Source organism: Phasianus colchicus, chromosome 19 (assembly GCF_987193195.1).
Source record: "Phasianus colchicus chromosome 19, bPhaCol1.hap1.1, whole genome shotgun sequence".
Taxonomy (NCBI): domain Eukaryota; kingdom Metazoa; phylum Chordata; class Aves; order Galliformes; family Phasianidae; genus Phasianus; species Phasianus colchicus.
The window spans coordinates 5,298,084-5,316,748 of NC_143454.1; the positions used below are offsets into that span (position 1 = coordinate 5,298,084).

At 43.9% G+C, this 18,665-nt stretch overlaps 1 protein-coding gene across 5 annotated transcripts in view; it reads left to right on the top strand.

Annotated features, from left to right (window-relative positions):
- The window catches only part of PAPPA (pappalysin 1), a 345,861-nt gene that overhangs the window by 157,793 nt on the left and 169,403 nt on the right, over positions 1–18,665 (top strand). For 2 of the 5 annotated variants that reach the window (XR_016458996.1, XM_031601581.2), the window contains exon 1: positions 16,235–17,950. The exons of 2 other annotated variants lie outside the window; for them this stretch is intronic. Coding sequence is in view for 2 of the 3 variants with exons in the window: in XM_031601581.2 (XP_031457441.1) it covers positions 17,554–17,950 (397 nt within the window). In the remaining variant the exon portion in view is untranslated. Of the gene's footprint in view, positions 1–16,230; positions 17,951–18,665 lie in introns of those variants that run through there. One more of the 5 variants, XM_090121652.1, reaches the window with a different exon arrangement.

Sequence of the window (18,665 nt, forward strand, 5' to 3'; positions counted from 1 at the left end):
CTTCAGGCATCATCTGCTGTTCTGTGCTGGGGCTGAAGGCTCATTTGCTCCAGGTCCTCCCTTTGCCACCTGGATGCAGTTAGCAGCAGGATACTGAGCTAGGTGGAGGCTGGATGGATAAAGAGGTTGTTCTTGTGCAGGAACCAGCAACACTGTGCCTCCAAATAACTTGTCCAGCACCAGGAAAAAACCCAAATTTTCCTATGAAGTGATTTGGCATGAATAATTCCATACACTGTAGACAAAGGGCTATATTCTCCAGTATATGGCACTTTGTGTTTTCTAGGGATTTGGCCCAAAGCTTTTCTTCTCTGCCTTGCATACCACTGTGACAGTTTTGTAAAACATTGTCAAAGATAATAGATTGTGGACTATCTTCTACCATGATCAGCTTCCCATATTGTATTAAAGGGTGTCCAAAAAGCTATTTCCTTCCTCCCACCCATGCTGAGTGATAAACTTCATGCCAGAGGTGCATGTGAGTGTTGGATGGCCAGAGAATCTGTTCCATTTATTTTCCCATTTGAAACAAAAACTCTTTTACTTAACTATAATCAAGGAGGGAGGCAACACCACTCCACTTGGCAAACAAAATTATATATATTAAGTGCACTTGCTGGAAAAAACTAAGAGTTTGTTGCTGAAAAAATAGGGTGAGTTTACTGATAGCACAGCGCAATCTGACTTGTGTTTCCTGTGTGGCAAGGAGAATGGAGCATCCTCCCTCACTCAGAGCTGACCTCCCTTCTGCAAGGTGAGAACTGCCTTCAGTAGCTCAGTTATCATCAAGATGGTGGAGCCGGGCAATGAAATGGGGAAATTCCCCTCCACCCAGAGTGAAGAAATGCATTTTTGGAAATAACTGATGGAGCAGTAAGTTAACCCTGGAAGAAGAACTCCAAGTGTTCCAAGGGCAGGGAAACATCACTGCTTCTTTGGACTTGTGTGATTTGTAGAAATGCTTTCAGTGATGGCTTTTCCCCAGTTTTCTCTCCTGAGGTGAACCAAAGTGCTGTTGCAGAGATCTGCCCCTGCTAAGTGAATGCTGCATGTGGAGGTTGGCCTTGCACAGTCACCCAAAGGTACCTCGAACCAACATTTAGCCAAATACGGAGGCGTTCATTCACATTTGAGACGTATGTCTCTAGAAAGCATCTTCCAAACCATACCCACAGAGGGAAAGCAGAGTCTTACATAACCCTCAAGGAGTGGAGGGCTTCAGATTAGACAACAATTTTTGTGCAGCTCAAAATAAAGTCATAACTCGGTGCTTCTGAATTAAACAGAGGTAAAATTGGTCTCAGGGCCTCACATGGAGGGAAAATTTGAATCCCGTCATTTTGAAAGATTTGGAGTTGAAGCATTCAGACTGTCAAAATCTTTGTTTTCTGCTGTTTTCCATGTCTTCTGGCCAAACTTCGCTTAATTTTGTATTGCTTCAGGAGAGAATGTGATTTAGATCCTGTGGCTGAAAAACAAACAAAAAAAATGGACATCAAACCTACCTAGAAAGAAATGCCCTCAGATGCAGCTACTTCACAGCGTGGGCTGAATGAGAAATACCAGCCAAGGTTACAGTTTTCTCATGCTTTCAAGATAAAACCTTCACATTTTCCTCAGTTACTCTTTCAGGCTGAAATTTTCTCTGCTGCTTCATCTCTTGGAAGATGTGAGCCAAACTAGTCTTCTCCTTCCAGGAACAAATTGGGAGGAAATTATGTTGTATTACCCATTTAAAACAAAAAAACAATCCAAACGACCTCACAGCTGTTTCAAAATGAAACTCTCAAACTTCCACTTACACAGACTGGACATTGGATGGCGGTGGGGACCTCACTCCTGTATTGCTGATGTGCATTTTACTGGAGCTGCATTTGCAGCTCGTGCTCTGTTGCACGGTTTTGGAGCTTCTGCACCTGAGCTACCGGTGCATGGCAAAGGAAGAGCCCTCTCTCTTGATCTGTCTGTATTCACGTGCAAAAAATAAAGCTTCATTTTCTCTCCAGTTCATTCCTGGAGCCAGGGTCTGTGTGTGGAGTGAGGCAGAGGTAAGCAGCATGTGATAAGGCAGCACATGATCACAGCGTTCGGGAGGTGGCTCTTAGAGCGTGTGCATATGGGGAACAAATTTTGATTGCACAATCAAACATAATTCAGGGATTTCCTAATCACTGAAATCTTGACTCTGCAACCTTACGGATTTTCTTCCATCTGTGCTGGTGCAATTCATTGCTGTAATTGCAACAGATGGCTGCTTAAAAAAAGAATGTAGAAAACATGATAAGGCGAAAAACTGAAATAGTAAAGAAATAAGTGACTCGGCACATGGGACATCATACACTGTGTGAAGTGTCATGTTCTGATACAAACATACATTTAGCACTCACCTGGCTATAAAATGCAGTAGTCCGAATTCATCTGAGGAAAATCCCTGCTCACTTTTTTGATAGTGTGCAATGCACAGACTTTCTCCTGGGTAGTGGCAGGCAGTAGGAGCCACTTGTCACTGTTACAGCTCATCCAGCTCAGCTTCCTGGGACGCATCATCATCTCAGCCTGTTTATACAGAGCAGGGACAGAACAAAACTGGTATGAAGGTATGTCTGTCTTGTCTGTCTTGCAGGCTGTGAGGGATGGGTGACACCATTTTGGAGAAAGGACAAGTAGCTATATATATGTAATAGCTGCAGAAGAGTATTACCGGTAATGAAGCAAAACAGAGCTGTTTGCAGCATGCTGGCAGGCCAGTGACATTGATACAGCATGCCAGTTCCTGCCCAGTGTCTACAGGAGGGCAGGAGAAAAGCTGTGCCTGGTCTGAGCTGGAGGTAGTGGCAGGTTGAGAGCCAGCAAAGGCAGCCAAAGAAGCTTTGGTGGAAGACAACATAAGGGAAAACCTACATATGTATACCTACATAACGGCCCTGTTTGGCTCTGTGCTATGATGTAGCATGGTCCTGTGGACTCCATGCTCCTCATGGTTTTTTGGGGGCTTGGTGGCTTGATGGCAAATTTTTTACTTCTGTTTTTCAAGGAACATAAATCCATCAGCTGAAAGGTTTCCAAGTCTGTGCTACTGCAGATTTTGCTGGCAATTTTGGGCTCCTCTTGTACGAAATTTTTTGAGGATCATTAAATAGAGGTAAGATAAACTTTGGGCCACCGTTACCCACCTCCTGATACGGGATGTAGAGCTTTTCTAACTTTCCTTCTTACCTATAGTGCATAGAGAATAATGCCAGACAACTAACATTAATACTTTCAGATTTTCTCTCTTAATGCAATCACTTGAATTCATAATTGACACTGTCTGTGACATCCTTTTAATCTAGTAATGGTATAACTCTATAACAGTATATTTGAAGTGTCAGCATTAGGAAGGGAGAATGAGCTGAATAGCCGGAAAATGCGCTCATCTCTAATGAAATTATTAATATTTTTAAAATAAATTGTTCAGAAAGAGTGTGAGTGAATTATACTGGCTGCACAGCCAAAGCTTTTCCTCCGCCTAGGGATCTGTTTTGATCCCTGGTGGAGGTGTGGAAGAAGGGAAGCCAAAGCAGTGACTTAGCTTCTGCCATCAGCCATCGCTAGAAAAACATCCTGTTACACCTAATATCCTCCTCAGCAATCACTTCATTGGCGAGGACCCAGAAAACCTTCCCTCTGATGCCAGAGTCCTCCTGCTTAACAGTATTAGACACTGCTGACGGCCATGCGTGAGGTGTGGCTCTGACTCACACTTCGTGTTCCTCCTGCATGTCCACCCCAAAACACAAGTGGCCTTTGGTCACCTGCTCCCACAGCCAAGGCTGGGGCCCATTCCAGCGATGCCGTCTGCTGCTGGGTCTGCTCCTGCACTTCTGTTTTGCTTACTTGTGTCACTTCTGGAGGTCTCAATGCACCCTCCCTCTCATTTCTGGTTGAAAAACAAGACCAACATCACTCAAAGGTGCCCTAATCCATAGCAAGTGTGCAGCCCATGTCACAGGGCAAGGTGAGCAGTGCTGCAGCCACTCCCTGTGTTGCTCAAGGGTTGCTAAGAGTTTGGTGGATGCAGCAGGAGCTTCCTGTGCTTCCCATCACCTTTCTCCTTTGGGCACTGCCCTTGAAACCTGGGGTGGAGTGCTTCTCCTAATATGTTGATTTTTCTAAATAGGTTAAGAAGCGTAGATGGAAATCAGTAATGCTGGGATTATTTTCAAGCCACGCTTTATTCTTAGTCAACTATAATGGGACTGCAGGAGGCTTTATGATGAGCAGTAAAAAAGTCAGCTGAGTGAGGTGGCTTAATGGGCACAGGGACTTTCAAAAATGAATACAGTTTATTTTTCTGTAGCATCTCTCTCTCTCTATTTTTTTTTTTTTTTTAAGAGAAAAAAAAGATCAGGAAGTATTTTATGGAACAGCAGTAAAATAAGCACTGAATGCTTCCAGGAGCTGGATTCTGTTTTGGAAGGAGAAAGGATGAAGTAGAATATAAAGACGGATGGGTACCATTCACAAGTGGGAAGGATGAGAGACAAGAATGGAAAGTGAGAGTAATGGGAGAAAGAAAATGAACGTGGAGGAGTTGGACAGTAAGAGAGGAGAAGGATGCAATTATAGACAAGGAAGGAGGAAGGGAGGTGAATATTACTTTTGGGGCTAGAAGTATAGGAACAAGTTTTGGCAGGAGGGGAAAGGATAGGTTTAGCAAGAGGAGGCTTCTGGAAGGTAAGGTGGTGTTGTAAGTGCTGTAAGTGGCGGGGTGATGGGTGGGGGAGATGTTTGCCTGTCTGTGTTGGTGGGCTTCCATGATTCTGGACGTGATGTCTGTACCTTGGTATGAGATTTCTGGGGCTTTAAGGAAACCTGATGCCAACTTTTGGTTCACCTCTCATGCCAGTGAGTAGCCAGGGATTCATAGGCCAGTGGTTTCTGCACAGGGAGGGCACTTTCCAGGAAAAGCCTGTCTCTGTATGGGGTTGGCATTGAAGGAAAGGTTGCTATGTGTAAGTATCCCAATTTATCTCAGGCAGATTAAGCATCCAGACTCCTCTCAGTGGTAGAAGTGCTTGATGTTAGTACTGTCAGAGTCCTTTGTGATTTTAATCATAAGAGATAATCTGGCTTCTGCCTCTTGCCCTGTGGCAGCAAGCCTCAACAAAAGGCAAGATCCCATTTGAGGCAGGATTTGCACCTAAATTCTAGTCTTCATGTCTTCAAAATTAACTAAGAACACAGCTGCTATAAGCCCATCAAGCACTCAGGTCATGAACGCCTGAACAGAAAGACTTAGCATGTAGTGGGGTTGGAAGGGCATAGAGATGTGGTACCAGTCCTGCAGCTCCTGCTGCATGGCACCTCCAGCCAAGCACCTCCTGCTCTTCTGACAGGAATTTTTCAACATTTTTTGAGTCAATATCCAACAGATGGATGCTGAAATCCATCTCCAGAGTATTTCAGTTGCAACCTATGTCCACTCTGGTTAGAAGCCTGTTGTTAACTCCTGATAATGCTAACCTCATTCCCAAGAGCCCATAGGCAGACATGCGGTGTAAGGGAGGTCTGGAGCCATTAACAAGTTGAGGCAAGGAATAATTTTCCTTCCCTTGCATGTGAATGAATTTTATGTGGACACTGTATTTTGTAAAAACAAAAACCGAGGTCTTTGTGACTGGAGAAAGAAATAGTGAGAGAAAATATGAAAGAGCCTGAAGGCCGTAGAGCTTTTATTCCTCATTCTGAGTAACTTAGGCTTAATGGTCCCAGGAGAAGGGATAAGGAAGCTACAAGCAACAGAAGTAATTATAGTAAACTGTGTAGAAAATTAGTCTGTGTGAATGGGGATGCATCACAGACATTTATCAGAGAGTAATCTTAGCTTCTGCTCTGGATGCTTCCAATCTGAGTTTCCTTTTGAGTGACATCCTTGGAAGCCTGGAGCTTTCCTTGGATGGGATGGGAGGCAGAATGGATGGGCAAGGAGTGCCCTTTGTTCAACTCTTAGAAATCAACCTATGGTACAGCAATGGGAATAGCACTGCAAATTGCTGTTCAGTGTCTTTTTACTTGAGATGAACGACTGGGGGAAAAAAATGCAAGGGAGAAGTACTCTGTTCCTCTGACTGCTTCCTACCCAGGTACGTGTGTGTTGCCTACCAGAGGCATTAAAGCTGTAAAAGCTTATTGTCAAATCAATTCTGCTCTTACTGAGGCCTGGGAGACCAGGCGTGTGCCTTGAAAGACTTTAAAACTTGCCCCTCCCTGATGATTTGCAAAGTTTAATTTCTGTAATGGGCTCTGGTGACAGAGGCATTCACTGTTTTTTTTCCAACAGGAATTGCTGAATGTATGAATGAGTCATTCTGTAGGCGGGAGATATAATGGCAGCCTTCGATATCCTGATCTAAGGGTGGGGAGGTTGTGTGGGAGGGGAGGAATGGGGTACACTTTAAGTTAAATTATCCACCTTGCTTCCCTGCATCAGGCTGCCCCTCCTTCTCCTTCTTTCAAAGTCCCTTCCTGGCCCGGTGTCAGGATGATGCTGAAAGAGGGAAGGGGAAGGCTGAGGGCTCTCCTGTGGGAGATGGAGTTTATAATATATGCATTTGCCTGGAAATGCCATAAGAAATTAATATTTGTTACAGAAACAGTGGGACTGCATTAATATTTAAATATTAAATGAATATTTAATTTGAAAGCTTTGATTTGAAAGTGAATGAGACAGCCATGACATGAACAGTTGTGCTGTTCCTGTTAAGAAATGTTAATGATTTATTGACAATGTCGGTAGCAATAACTTTACACTGTTTCAGTTACATAATGCCTTTGAAATTTTGGTAAAGTGATTACTGAGAACAAAAAGCAGGCTGGCTTCAGCAGCCGTTTTGGGAAGAAGTAGCGTTGGAGAGAAGTGCCATTTCCTCCTGGGAGAAGTTCCCACCCATTCCCCAGGATGCTGGCCAGAGCATTGGCCAGAGCCCTGCTCTCCCCAGCACCAGTTGTGTTCATCCCTTGCCCATAGGCTGAACATGGAGCAGCTGAAGAGCAGAGACCCTCAGCCAGCTTCCCGCAGTGCCTCCCGCCATGGACCTCCAAAATGGACTGCACTCGAGTTTCTTACAGCTTTTCTGGCTGAAGCTGACTTAGGGGTATATGCTAATTATCATGCATTTTGTAATCCTTAACGTCAAGAATGTCTTAATCACCGAACAGGTTTATTCTGTACCCTGAAAAAGGTTATTGAGGCTGTACCCATAGTTTCAGGCAGCTCTATTAGGATTTTACTCCTGGGTGTGGTGGCAGCGAGAGAACAGAGAAAGGCAAACAGGTCTGTTGCCTTATGAGCATCCTGAGTTTAATCTTAAGTTGCAGCTGAAACTGGAAGGCGTTGGCTGAATGTGGCTCTGGTGAACCTCAGCTGGGTGCCTCCAGCCCATAGGTGTTGGCTCTGAAACTTCTCTGCATGTAGTTTTTAAACCCCTTGAAAACTTCGAGAGAAGGTTCTCTGCTGAATAAATAGGGATGTGGAATGTTCTTGTGACATGATCTGTCATGGGAAATTCATCTAAAAAATGACTAAAAAGGCACTCTGGCATGGTATCTTGAGCGCTGTACCATGCTGTAGGTTCCCAATTCCAGAAATGTGTTTCTTCTTAAAGCCAATCTTTGCACAGAATTGAGAGAAAAATGAAGTCTAAATTCACAATGTGATCCAAGCTAAACAAACAATATGTGTTTCCTCTTTTCCTCCCTTTCTCTTAGTTTTATGCCATTGTTACAATCAGCTTTATTAAAAGTTATTGGAGCAAGGAAACAAAACAAAAACAATGTAGGATGTGGTTTAAAGTTGTCTTGTGGAGCCTGATGCCCCTTCTCACTTTTTAATTGCGCTCTCCTGATGGCAGTCTTGGTGATTGTATTCATCATCAGTGGTGGCAAAAGAATCTAGACGTGGAAGGGTGAAGGCTTGAGCTGTTTGTGTGCTTCACCTCTGTTGTGGTCCCTCTGCTACTGCTGGCAGCATTCTAGGTAAGGTTCTGAGGAGTGCAGGCTCATGATGTCTTCCAACAAACCATGTCACAGAAGGCCATCGCAAGCAGTCGGATCAACTGCCTGACCTTGGCTGGAAGACAGTTGAGTGTGTAAGCATCAACTCTTCATTAAATCCCTTGCTTGCACTGAAATAATTGGAAAAGTAGGTACAAATATGCCTAGATAGTTCTATATTTTGTTGGATTTGCCCCAGCTATACAGTGGAGCTCATCACCTCACTCACCTTTAGTGCTGCCCACACTCCCTGTGAAGTAATTAATGTAGACTCCACATACATCATTTTCTGTTAAAGCCTGGCAGGACGTTATTTGCTACAAAGCATGCACTCTTTTGGTGCACACGACATTTTAGGAGCTGAAATATTGTGAATACTCTTAACAAAGTTGATTTCATTTGTGGACATAAAGCCGTTCTATTTTTCATTGTAACTGTTCAGTGCTCTTTTCTGAAAACAACTCCAGTCTGATCAAATTAAAATCAGACCAAACTGTTTTATTCTTTTTTTAAAACCGATGCCTGACCTAAAGATTTTGGTATTCTAGAAAGAGTTACTAACATTTCTGGGTGGGTCATATAGCATTTAATAACAACGGGTACCTTTTTGTATAAATATCACGAACTATGGAATTTAATGAGATTTGTATTGCACTATAGAAATGTACTTTAGAAAATTAAGTTTAAGTCTGTAGGTTTCAAGGTTTTCTATGAATATTATTGAATTTATACAGGGCTTTGCGATTCTATGCCTATTTAGTTTAGCAGAATATTTTCATGTATTATTTGGATTTTCATTTGATACACTTTTCTTCTTCCTCATTCTTTTTTTAAAGCATTGGTAGCAAAGAAGTGAAAGGAGGCTATTTTTTGCTACAGGATAAATTTTGATATTTCAATTCTAGTTTTTGCCTCCTGAGGAATTCTTTATTTTCCTGAGATTCTTAACCAGGTCATTCCCATACTCACAGGTTGTTACCTGACTGGGCAGCGTATCTGAAGTGCAGCTACCATGGATCACACATTTCCACAGTCCTGTCCATCTCTACGCCCAGTTCTGCACACAGCTGTCCTTGTGCAGCAGCAAGCAGTTTTAAAAGGAAGATTCACGAAATATCCTCTGCTACAAACTAAGTTATACTTTTCTCGGATCCAGTTCTCTGCTGCTTTTATAGCTGTCCTTGTAACACTTTCTGTTTTCTGTGCTGGTGGGCAAACAGACTTTGACACTCAATAGTGAGCAGTGCTGCACCGGAGATCTGCTACCTCTCACTGGAGAGCTGGGTATCACCTCAAAGAGCAAAGGCAATTCTTGGGAATCCCAGTAAATGCATTAACCATGAACTGGGGATGAAGTCAGAATCTTGCTTAGACGTTTCGACTGAGAGTTGCCATAGTCAACTGTAGCCAGTGGTGGGTCTTGGCTGAAAATGTATTTGTACATGAAGGCAGATAGAGATGGATTTCACTAGCTTAAACTTAGCTTTAGTGCAGACAAAAGCAATAGGGGGTGGCTGGGAAAGCACAGGCTGCCACCTCCCTCACATATGGCAATCGTTTCCTATAATGCTTGCTATATTGTACTTCTGTCCCGCAGTGACATATCACAGAAAGCCAGCTAGGCCAAATTCTTAACCAAAGAAAACACACCCAAAACCCCCAAATCTTCAGCTCTTAGTGAGAGCTGCCCTCCAACTTATTTGTGTTTTGTTGTTGGTTTTCTTTTCCCTTCTGCTTTTCGTCTGCCTGGTTTCTATTTCCACCCTTTCTGTTCTTTCCTTCTAAGTTTTGTTTTGTCTTTTTTTTTTTTTTTTTTTTTTGAGGAATCTCAGTTGCACCAAGAAGCCTGCGAGATATGAGTGGAATGTTTTGATTTAATACATCCTTACCCGAACTTTCTTTTGACAAATCAATTCATACCAGTGGATTCTGGTGGCAGGGCGCTGGGGGGCACAGCAAGGTGAAGGCACTGGGAGAGCTTCACTCAGGTGCAAGGGGATGACAGAAAGTTGTGAAGCTTCACTTAAGCACATGACTGAAAAGTGCTGATATCTTCCAGTCAGGCTGATAATTGCGTTGCTCTGTGATTTTGAGGACCCGCACCTGGGCAAGGAGCAGGTTCCTTTTCCAATTTGGGAGCATTGGAGCCAAGGCATGATGCTGGGCCCTGGTGCTGTGCTGACACACCAGGCTGCTCACTTCAGAGCTGCTGAGGGCTGTGGGCCTGGCTGGGAGGGTTCCCCGCTTGGCTCCGTACCCCGTGTGCATGGGACTTCACAGCTGTGTTTTTCAAATGCCATTCAAATGAAAGCAGAAAGGGGAAATCCCATTTCGCTGGGAATTGCTCTCAGATGCAGAGAGAAGTTTTTCTGCTGAATTCTGTCTTCTGGCTTTCTTGTTGCAGAATGACACACAGCGTCTGTCTGCTGATCAATTTGTTTATCATTTGCTTGATTATCTTCTTCAATAGCAAGACACAACAGGTTTCTCTTGTTAATCCTGTTAGTACTGGCATTGAAGCAGAAATTTAGTTTAGGAAAAACATTTAGGTATGTTGAACTTTCTTGTTTGGCCTGATATGTTTGGATTTTCTAGATTATTCCTGGGCCACATATTCCCGTATGAGTTCTGTTCCTCCTCTCTCCCAACACATATGTATGTGCCAGCACCTTGCTTTCCTCCTGGCATCCAGGGCAGTTGGCTGGCTCTTCCAATGAAGTACCACAGCACGCCAGCTGCAGTGAGCAGTAAGCAGACCCCCTTCTCTGCCTCCTTGTCCACTGCCAGCATCGTGCCACATAGGGTGAGGGGTGAAGGATGCTTCGTGATGTTCTCTTAATGCTTCATGTATGGCTTGATGAAGTTGTCCGAGCAAAGCACTGGAATAGTGATGACATCCATGTATCTTCCAAACAGGTACTCGGGTAGCAGAGGCCTCGCTTTCCTTCCCAAAAAAGCCCCCTTCCATTTCTGCACCTGTGCGTGTTATTTATCTTGTGGAAGAAAAAGCATCAGTAGATCTGAGAGGATTTAAGCTCCACAGCTTGTACAGTACTTGACCTCCTGGCTGAGGCTTGCCCACAGGACAGCAACGAATTGCCAGTAACTGCAGCCATGTTTTGGGTTATGGATACTTGCTGGTTGGATGGAGCATATCTTCTGATGTCCCATATATTTACAAAAGGAGACCCCAGTGAAATAAGGCTGTGTTTTCCTTGTGACATTTGTTTGTGCAGTGCTGATATTTCTTTGGTTCAGTGGGATGGTCCCTACTGAACAAATTGAAAGTGCTCAGGAGTGAATAAAGCAATGGCCCCATGCTCTTTTTGTCTGTAGGTCAAAACCCAACCACCAGAATTTGCAAATCACTGGGAGATGCCAGTCTCTTGGCTGCTCATCTTGTTCCCAGCTGGGTCCATCAGCTAACTCAATAGAAACTCATGTTAGTATAACACTAACAGGATTTTGGGCAAAATACCTGAACTCTTTCACCAGCATTTAAGCCAACCCCCAGAATAGCAGAGGATACTCGGCTTCTGAATGAGATGGTTTGAAAACCATACAGCACATCTTACGTTTGGTAAATCAGTTTATCTCCGTCGGTACTCTCCTAGGTTTTACCTGTCTTTTCAAGGAAAATACTGCTAATACTGCATTGTCATGGCTTCTCAGAAATTTCTCATTGGAAATACAGAAGCGATAAAAGTATTGTTCTGCAGTTCTAGGTTTCATCACCCTGATTTCATCTGAGAATCCTAAATCAGTGGGCAAAGAGCCTTTTACAACAGGCATTCCCCTTACATGAGGGGGAAGGTGAGGCAAAGTGTTTGTGTCCTTGTTGTGCTTCAAACCCCTGTGAGTGGAGGAGGTTTTGGGTGCAGAGGTGATGCCAAGAGGTTTGGGAGGGTGCTGGGAGCTGGGTCCCACTGAGGGTATGCAGGGAGCCGCTGGGTCTGGGGACACTTTTGGGACCCAGGAGGTCCTTCCTCCGCGCACATCTCCTGCTATAGGCTGGGATTTTGCTGCCCCCATCAGTCCGCCGGGTTAGGAACCTGCCTCCCTCACCCTGCGATGCTCTCTGGGTGGGGACATGGCCCCACAGACCTGAGTGCGCACCTAGGGCCACCCAAGGACCTTAGTGATGTGGCTGAAGGGTATTGGGGTGCACCTGGCCATGCTCTGTGGTTGTTGGCTCCTTGCACCCAGCGAGGGTTTCGCTCACATGATCTGACCTCACCACCCGGGTTCTGGCATGCAGGCCGAGCAAAGATGGGTCTGTGGCATTAATTAGAATTTATGGGGTTTAATTCAAGGAGGAAGGATTTGTCCCATTGTTTAAATCCTCTACAGTGAGAAACATCATTTTTTGCTCTCCCCGCAGCGCTGTAGAATAGAGATTATAGCCCAACCCCCGAGAATGTATTTCAAGAATGTGGTGAAAAAAAAAATAAAATACAAAGAATATGTAACTTTTCTGGAAATACGATATTTCATGTGGGAAATTTGAAGGATAAAGTAACCGAATTCCAGGCGAACAGGCATCAGTATTGTTAGGTAATACAGCTCTCTGCAGGGCAAAAAAGAGTGGCATGCCAGGTTTAAGTAGGAATTTATAGCCACTGACTGCAAATTACTTTATAAAATTACTGATACCTTTGTAAAGCCATCAATTATGTGTTTAGTCTTGATTGTCATTTATTGCAGTTCTTTCTTTATTGTCCAGGAAACTTTTCTGGATTAAATGGCATATTTCAAATTGACGTGAGGCTGTTTCATTGACGTGAAGTAACAGCATGTGTGTTTCACACGTGGGGCAACTCGGGGAACAGCAGTTGGGTCTCCTGCCCACTAACAAAGGTAACGTAGTGCTGGTGTTTTGGTTCCTGCTCGAGCCAGGGTTGTTAGATGGCATTGTGAAAACACAGGCAGTAGTAAAGCACTCAGAAACTCGGGTTTTTTGTTAGCATGAAGTGCAACGTTGAATTCTTTATCCTTTTCAAGACACGATGAGAAAGGACAGATAGAGAAAACAGCAAAAAAAAAAAAAAATTGGCAAATTTTCCGAGTCCGAATGAGGTCTTCTGTTAAATCTTTTCCAGGATTCAGCATATGTGACATTTGTTTTTTGTTGTTTCTTCGGTTATTAGCGTTCGTTTGCTTCGCGAGGGGGGCAGAGGCCAGGTTCCACGTCACGCCTTCTCACCGCTCGGCCGCCGAGTCCATGGCTGTGTGTGCATGGAGGTGTTGGGCTGCGTGGGATCGGCAGCCCGGAATGCCCAGATCCCCATCGCTTTTGACGCTGCTCTCGGCTCTTTGGGTTTCATTTCTCGCTATTCTGTGGAGGCAGCGTGATTCCTATCATACCACTGTTGATTGCATAAAATATTCCCTGAATCCAACACGTTGCATTAAAATCTGGTGTCTGGGCCCTGTCTGATTCTGAGCAGCGTCGCTGTTGGATTGCGCGTCAGCCATCCCCGACCCAGGCCAAGTTCAGAGAGACTTGATTGGGATGTCGGTGAGGGGTAAAAACCATATAAACCTCCGCTGTGATTGATGGAGTTGTGCGCAGCGAGGACGACGATGTACAAATACTTGCTCAGAATAGTAGGGCCTCAACTCAGCCGCATCTGGCAGACTTTTCAGCTTGCCTTTCAAGAAACGTTGCTTTTAATTGACCTTCACGTGAGTCATTTGAAGATTCAACGCCGTTCTTGCCGAAGAAGATTTCAAACTGTGGAGTCTCCCGTCCTATGTGTAATTAGTAATTTTACTATACCATGAGTGATTAAACCTGACCCCCAGGGAGCCAAGAATAATGCTGTGTGACTTCCTTGCCTAATTGCCGCAGAACAAATGTGAAAATGTGTACATTGCGGCAAATTGTGTGCTAATTGGCCTTAAAGAAATTCTAAATATGAGGGAGAAATGGGCATGTAATTTCAAACATATTCGCGAGGTTTTGCAGTCAGCTTGCAAATAGGAGGGGGAAAAAAAGTCAGAATTTGACAAAACCATTATTTGTTATGATTTATTCACTCAGCTCTAGTCTTGAACCTGGGAGTTATTGGCAGCTTCAGCTAAGATTCCTGCTGAGTATTTCTACTTATAATGACTGCATGCAGCATGTAGCTCAGTGCTATTTTTTTGGCATAATATCATAAATATCTATTTTAATTCTTGTCTCTATATATGTATCTAGGGTTTGGTGCTTTTTTTTCCTGTTTTCTTGTGAAAATCTCCGTACATGCAGGACAATATCCTGCTCCCTTTACTTAAGAGAATACTCCGCTTGAGTTCAACAGGAGGATTATTCTCCTTGGGTAGAAACCCCCCTGCCAGAAGGCCCGTACATCACTTAAGTACTGGCTTAAGCAGAAAATAAATGTCCATCTGTGCAGGGTAGAATTTCATCTGTTGTCAGGGAAGTTAGATCTGACCCATGGACTTAAGGAATCCCAGATTTACTCCCTATTCTTAAAATCACATCACTCTTCTACTCTCTGTTCTTTATCGTTCAGGACTTGGGAGTTTATGCACCACTTTTTCTTTGCGTTTTTGCAATGTCTTGGAAGTAAAACTGATTGAACTTGTAATTTTTCCTTTAGAAGTAAATTCCATCTCTTCATTCTTTCTTCTGTCCACCATACAGGAAGTTGAGATTTGAGCATTTTGCTTGTAGCAGAAACGCTCCTGAAATTGTTACAGGAATTGTAATCCATTGCATTGGAACATTGAGTTTGGTCTCAGTGAAGCTCTTGCTCTTGCCATCGCTGTTTTAAGAGTAGAAGGTCAAGTATGTACAAAATGAAATGATGCAATGCCATCAAATTGAAATATTCCAACAGTTGTCTTTGATGATTTCAGCCAAATCGCAATGCCCCAAAGAAACATTCTGATTTTGCAGGATTAATTTTCTCCACAGGAAAAACTGGAAGCCACGTTGTTTAAGACGCAGGGCCTGTCCTACCAGCCAGGCCAGAACTCCCCTGAACACTGGGTTTTCCAATGAGCAAAGCAGTGTCCCAGGCATCACAGCTCTTTCTGGTTTAGCTCTTATTTGAAGTTGAACCGGTTCATGTTAACTTTTTGATTTTCAGTATCCCTTATGTGCTGAATTACAATAGTAAAGTGGAGCGCACAGGCTCTGCTGAGCGGATGTGTGTGTGTGTAAGTGGCTTTTTTGCATCCCTCTGAGTTCCTCGGGATGTTTGTGGGAGTTTAGCTCGTGGTAGAGTTTGTTTGCTACCTAACAATTTCCTCCTGATTGGCGAGAGGCTTAATTGCTTTGAGGTCTTGTGTTCAAAACTTCGTAGATGTTGCTGGTATTTTAATCTTTATTGCCATTAGAGCTGCACAGAGGGAAGGTCATGCGATTAGAGGGGCTGACCAGCTCTGATTCTTGTTGAGTTCTGTGGATCCTTGTGGCTGTGTGCAACATGGCTGAAAATCAGATGCCAGCTATACATTCCTGAGTGTTTGCACATTGGTGAGGAGCTGGAAAACCATCTGCTGGAAGCCTCGAAAATATGCAACAATGCTTCCACATGACAGTATTTTCTTTCATTAAGTTTATCAGGTATATTTCAAGTGCAAGTGGCCACAGCAACTTGTACCAATAGGGCAGTCTGCAAAAGCAGTGAGGTTACAGTCCCAGGAAAACTCTTGAGAGACTGTAGGAAAACAAGGAGCGACAGCAATGAAGTTTGACGTGGAAGAAGAGGATGATCAGAATTCCTGGGTTTGAGGCTGCATTTGCTGTAACTCAGCTCCATTCTAGTGGGCTTCATCTGAACGGAGCAGTGGCCAGTAGGTTCAGCGTGCTACTATTTCCACTTATTAAGTACTTAGAAAAATACTTTTTGTTGCCATCAGGGGGAGCTTTTGAGATCTTTCAAGAGTGAAAAAAATATTATTTAAAAAAAAAAAAAAAAAAAAGGAAAGGAGAAAAAAAAAAAGAAACGTCCCAGCTCAGAAAGAGATCTTCAAACCAGCAAGCAGCCAGAAGCTTACCTGTGGCTACAACTAAGCCAGGGAAGCCAGGGGAGCTGAATTCCTTAGACTGAATAGCTAGCAATATTGAGAGAGGATTTTTTTACTCAGTCCACCAACAAAATTATAATTTTTTTTTTTTTAATTACTTAAAAAAAAAAAAAAAAAAGCCAACCAACCAACAACAACAGGAGTCTTTGGGAGCATTCAAAAGCCAAATCCTGCTCTGTTGCTGCAGCTTCTGGAAGGCAATTGCTCTCCAACAAGCTTCTCTCCTTTTAGCTGCTCATGACTCGATGGGGACCTTTTGATGCAACATTTGGATTAGCTGCACACAACCGCTCTGAGGGGGACCACAAAAGGGGGAGCCTGGCTGATTGCATAACTTTAAGAAAATAATAAGAGGAAAAGAAAGAATTAGAAAAAGAGAGAGAGAGAGTGAAAAAGAGAGAAAGAAAGAAAGCAATTAAAAAAATATCTGAGACTCAAGTTTCAAGACTCTTTATGTGCTGCAGAGGAGCATAAGGTTTACCAGCAAAGTGCAACGGGGAGTCTGAGAGGAGAAATAGCTTTCTCTTTTGCCAAGAAAAAAAAATAGGAATGTGTGCTTTGGACTGGACTGAGAAAGAAAGCTGGGGAGACTGCAAAAAGGGGGGTGCAGCATTTTTGTCACATTGATCCATTCATCTTGATTGTCTCCTTGAAAAAAAAAAAAATAAATAGGAGAGGAGAAAGTGATAGGGGGAAAGAGGAAGAGGAGAAGAGAAGGGGGAAAGGAAGAAAACAGCAAAATTGTTTGAACCTCTGGAGCTATCTGCTTCTTCAAGCTGATTGATTAGTCATGATCCCTGCAGTTTTAATGGGAATCATTCAATTGGGAAGGTGGAGCACCCTAGAGTAGATTAGCATATTCTTGTTTACTCATCTTCTGAGGGGCTTTTTCTCTTTTCTTTCATTTTGTGGAGAAGAAGGGAGGGGGGGAGGTTGGGGGGAAGGAGGGGGTTGTGGCTTATGTTATAAAGGAGGCCAAAAAAATAAATAGATTAGAGCATCTTTTGGGGGGAGGGAAATCAGTGGGTCTGAGTCTTGGAGAAAGCTTGGGGGGTTGCTTTGGGTTTTTTTGTTTTGTTTTGTTCTGTGTGTGTGTGAGTGTGTGTGTGTGTTTTTTTTAAGAAGAAAAAAATAAAGGGAAGAAAATCCAGCAGAGAAAAGAAGAGAGAGGAATTCCAGCTGTGGAGGAATAGAGGAGAAGAAGACAGATAGAGGAGGAAGAACAGAGAAATACATTTCAACCAAGAAGGAGTTTTGATTTATTTTATTTTTATTTGTTTTAAGGGGAAAAAAAATCTATAAGCAGGAAAAAGAAAGAAAGAAAAAGAAAAAAAGAAAAGAAAAAGCAACTGAGAAGGGTTATAAAAAGAGCAAATACCAAGAAGGGTGAACAAGAGAAGAAAGTCAAGGCAAGGAGGAGCCCAAAGCTGGCAGATCGGGAGGATTTGCAGGGGAGAAGGGGGGGGAAGATTGGAAATGCAGCTCTGGAGTTTGCTGCTGCCTCTTGCGCTTCTCTGTACAGCCCTAGCCAGTGGACCCGAATGTGGGATGGACGAGCGCTCCCGCAGGGCGAGAAGGGACACCAGGCACAGCCGCCAGCTCCTCTACACTGCCCCGGGCACCTGTGCCACCAGGTTAGCCCGAGGAAGGCGCTCCACTGCTGGGCTGGAGCCTGGGCATGTCCCCCGCAGGAGGCAACAGCGGGAGGTAGAGGACGGCGAGGAGTCCCTTACCCCGAGCAGGGCGCTCTATTTCAGTGGACAAGGTGATCAGCTGCGGCTGAAGGCAGACATTGAGCTGCCCCGAGATGCCTTCACTTTGCAAGTGTGGCTGAAAGCTGAAGGAGGACAGAGATCTCCGGCTGTCATTGCAGGTAGGTCGCTCGCCGTGCCCGTGGCTGCAGCATCCCTTTTACGTTTCGGGAGCCGGCAGAACAGCCAGCTGTAGGCGTGCGTGTGTATAGGATACGTGCGTGTGCATTTAAATGTGCGTGTGTGCCTTGCAACGCACGGACGTATGTGAGTGCATGTGTAAACATGCACGGGTGTGTTTATTATACATATATTCTGTGGAATACTGGAGCTCGGCAAACTCTCTGAAAGTATATGCTGGCAGGAAAAGTTATGTAAACTTTTACATAGGGAAATGGCAGTATCCGGGCTAGTTTCTGTATTTCTGGGTGTATGGATTGAGATGCAGACAGGAGGGAGAGCTCTTACGGTGGGTTTTTAACTCATTTGCAGGTCAGAAAACTGTAAGTAGAGCATTTAAAAGTAGCTTATATGTATGTATGGAAAGAAATGTATGCCTAGCGTGTGGCTGCAGAGAAATGCATGTGTAAGGTCCCTGTACGATTTCCTTACTTTTATGAGCTCTTTAGCGTACTTTCACTGTTACCTTTTTAGATGCTATGTTAGCATGTGGTTTCCAAAAAGCTATAAAGGAACTTTTGGCTATTGTGAAACCTCAAATGAATCAAATGAGTTTATAAAGTTCCCAACCCCTCGGCACTCAGCTGGGGCTGGGACTCGCGCTGCAGCTAGAGGATGTCAAGTATTTTCGTCTCCCCTTAGAAACAGCAAGTGTAA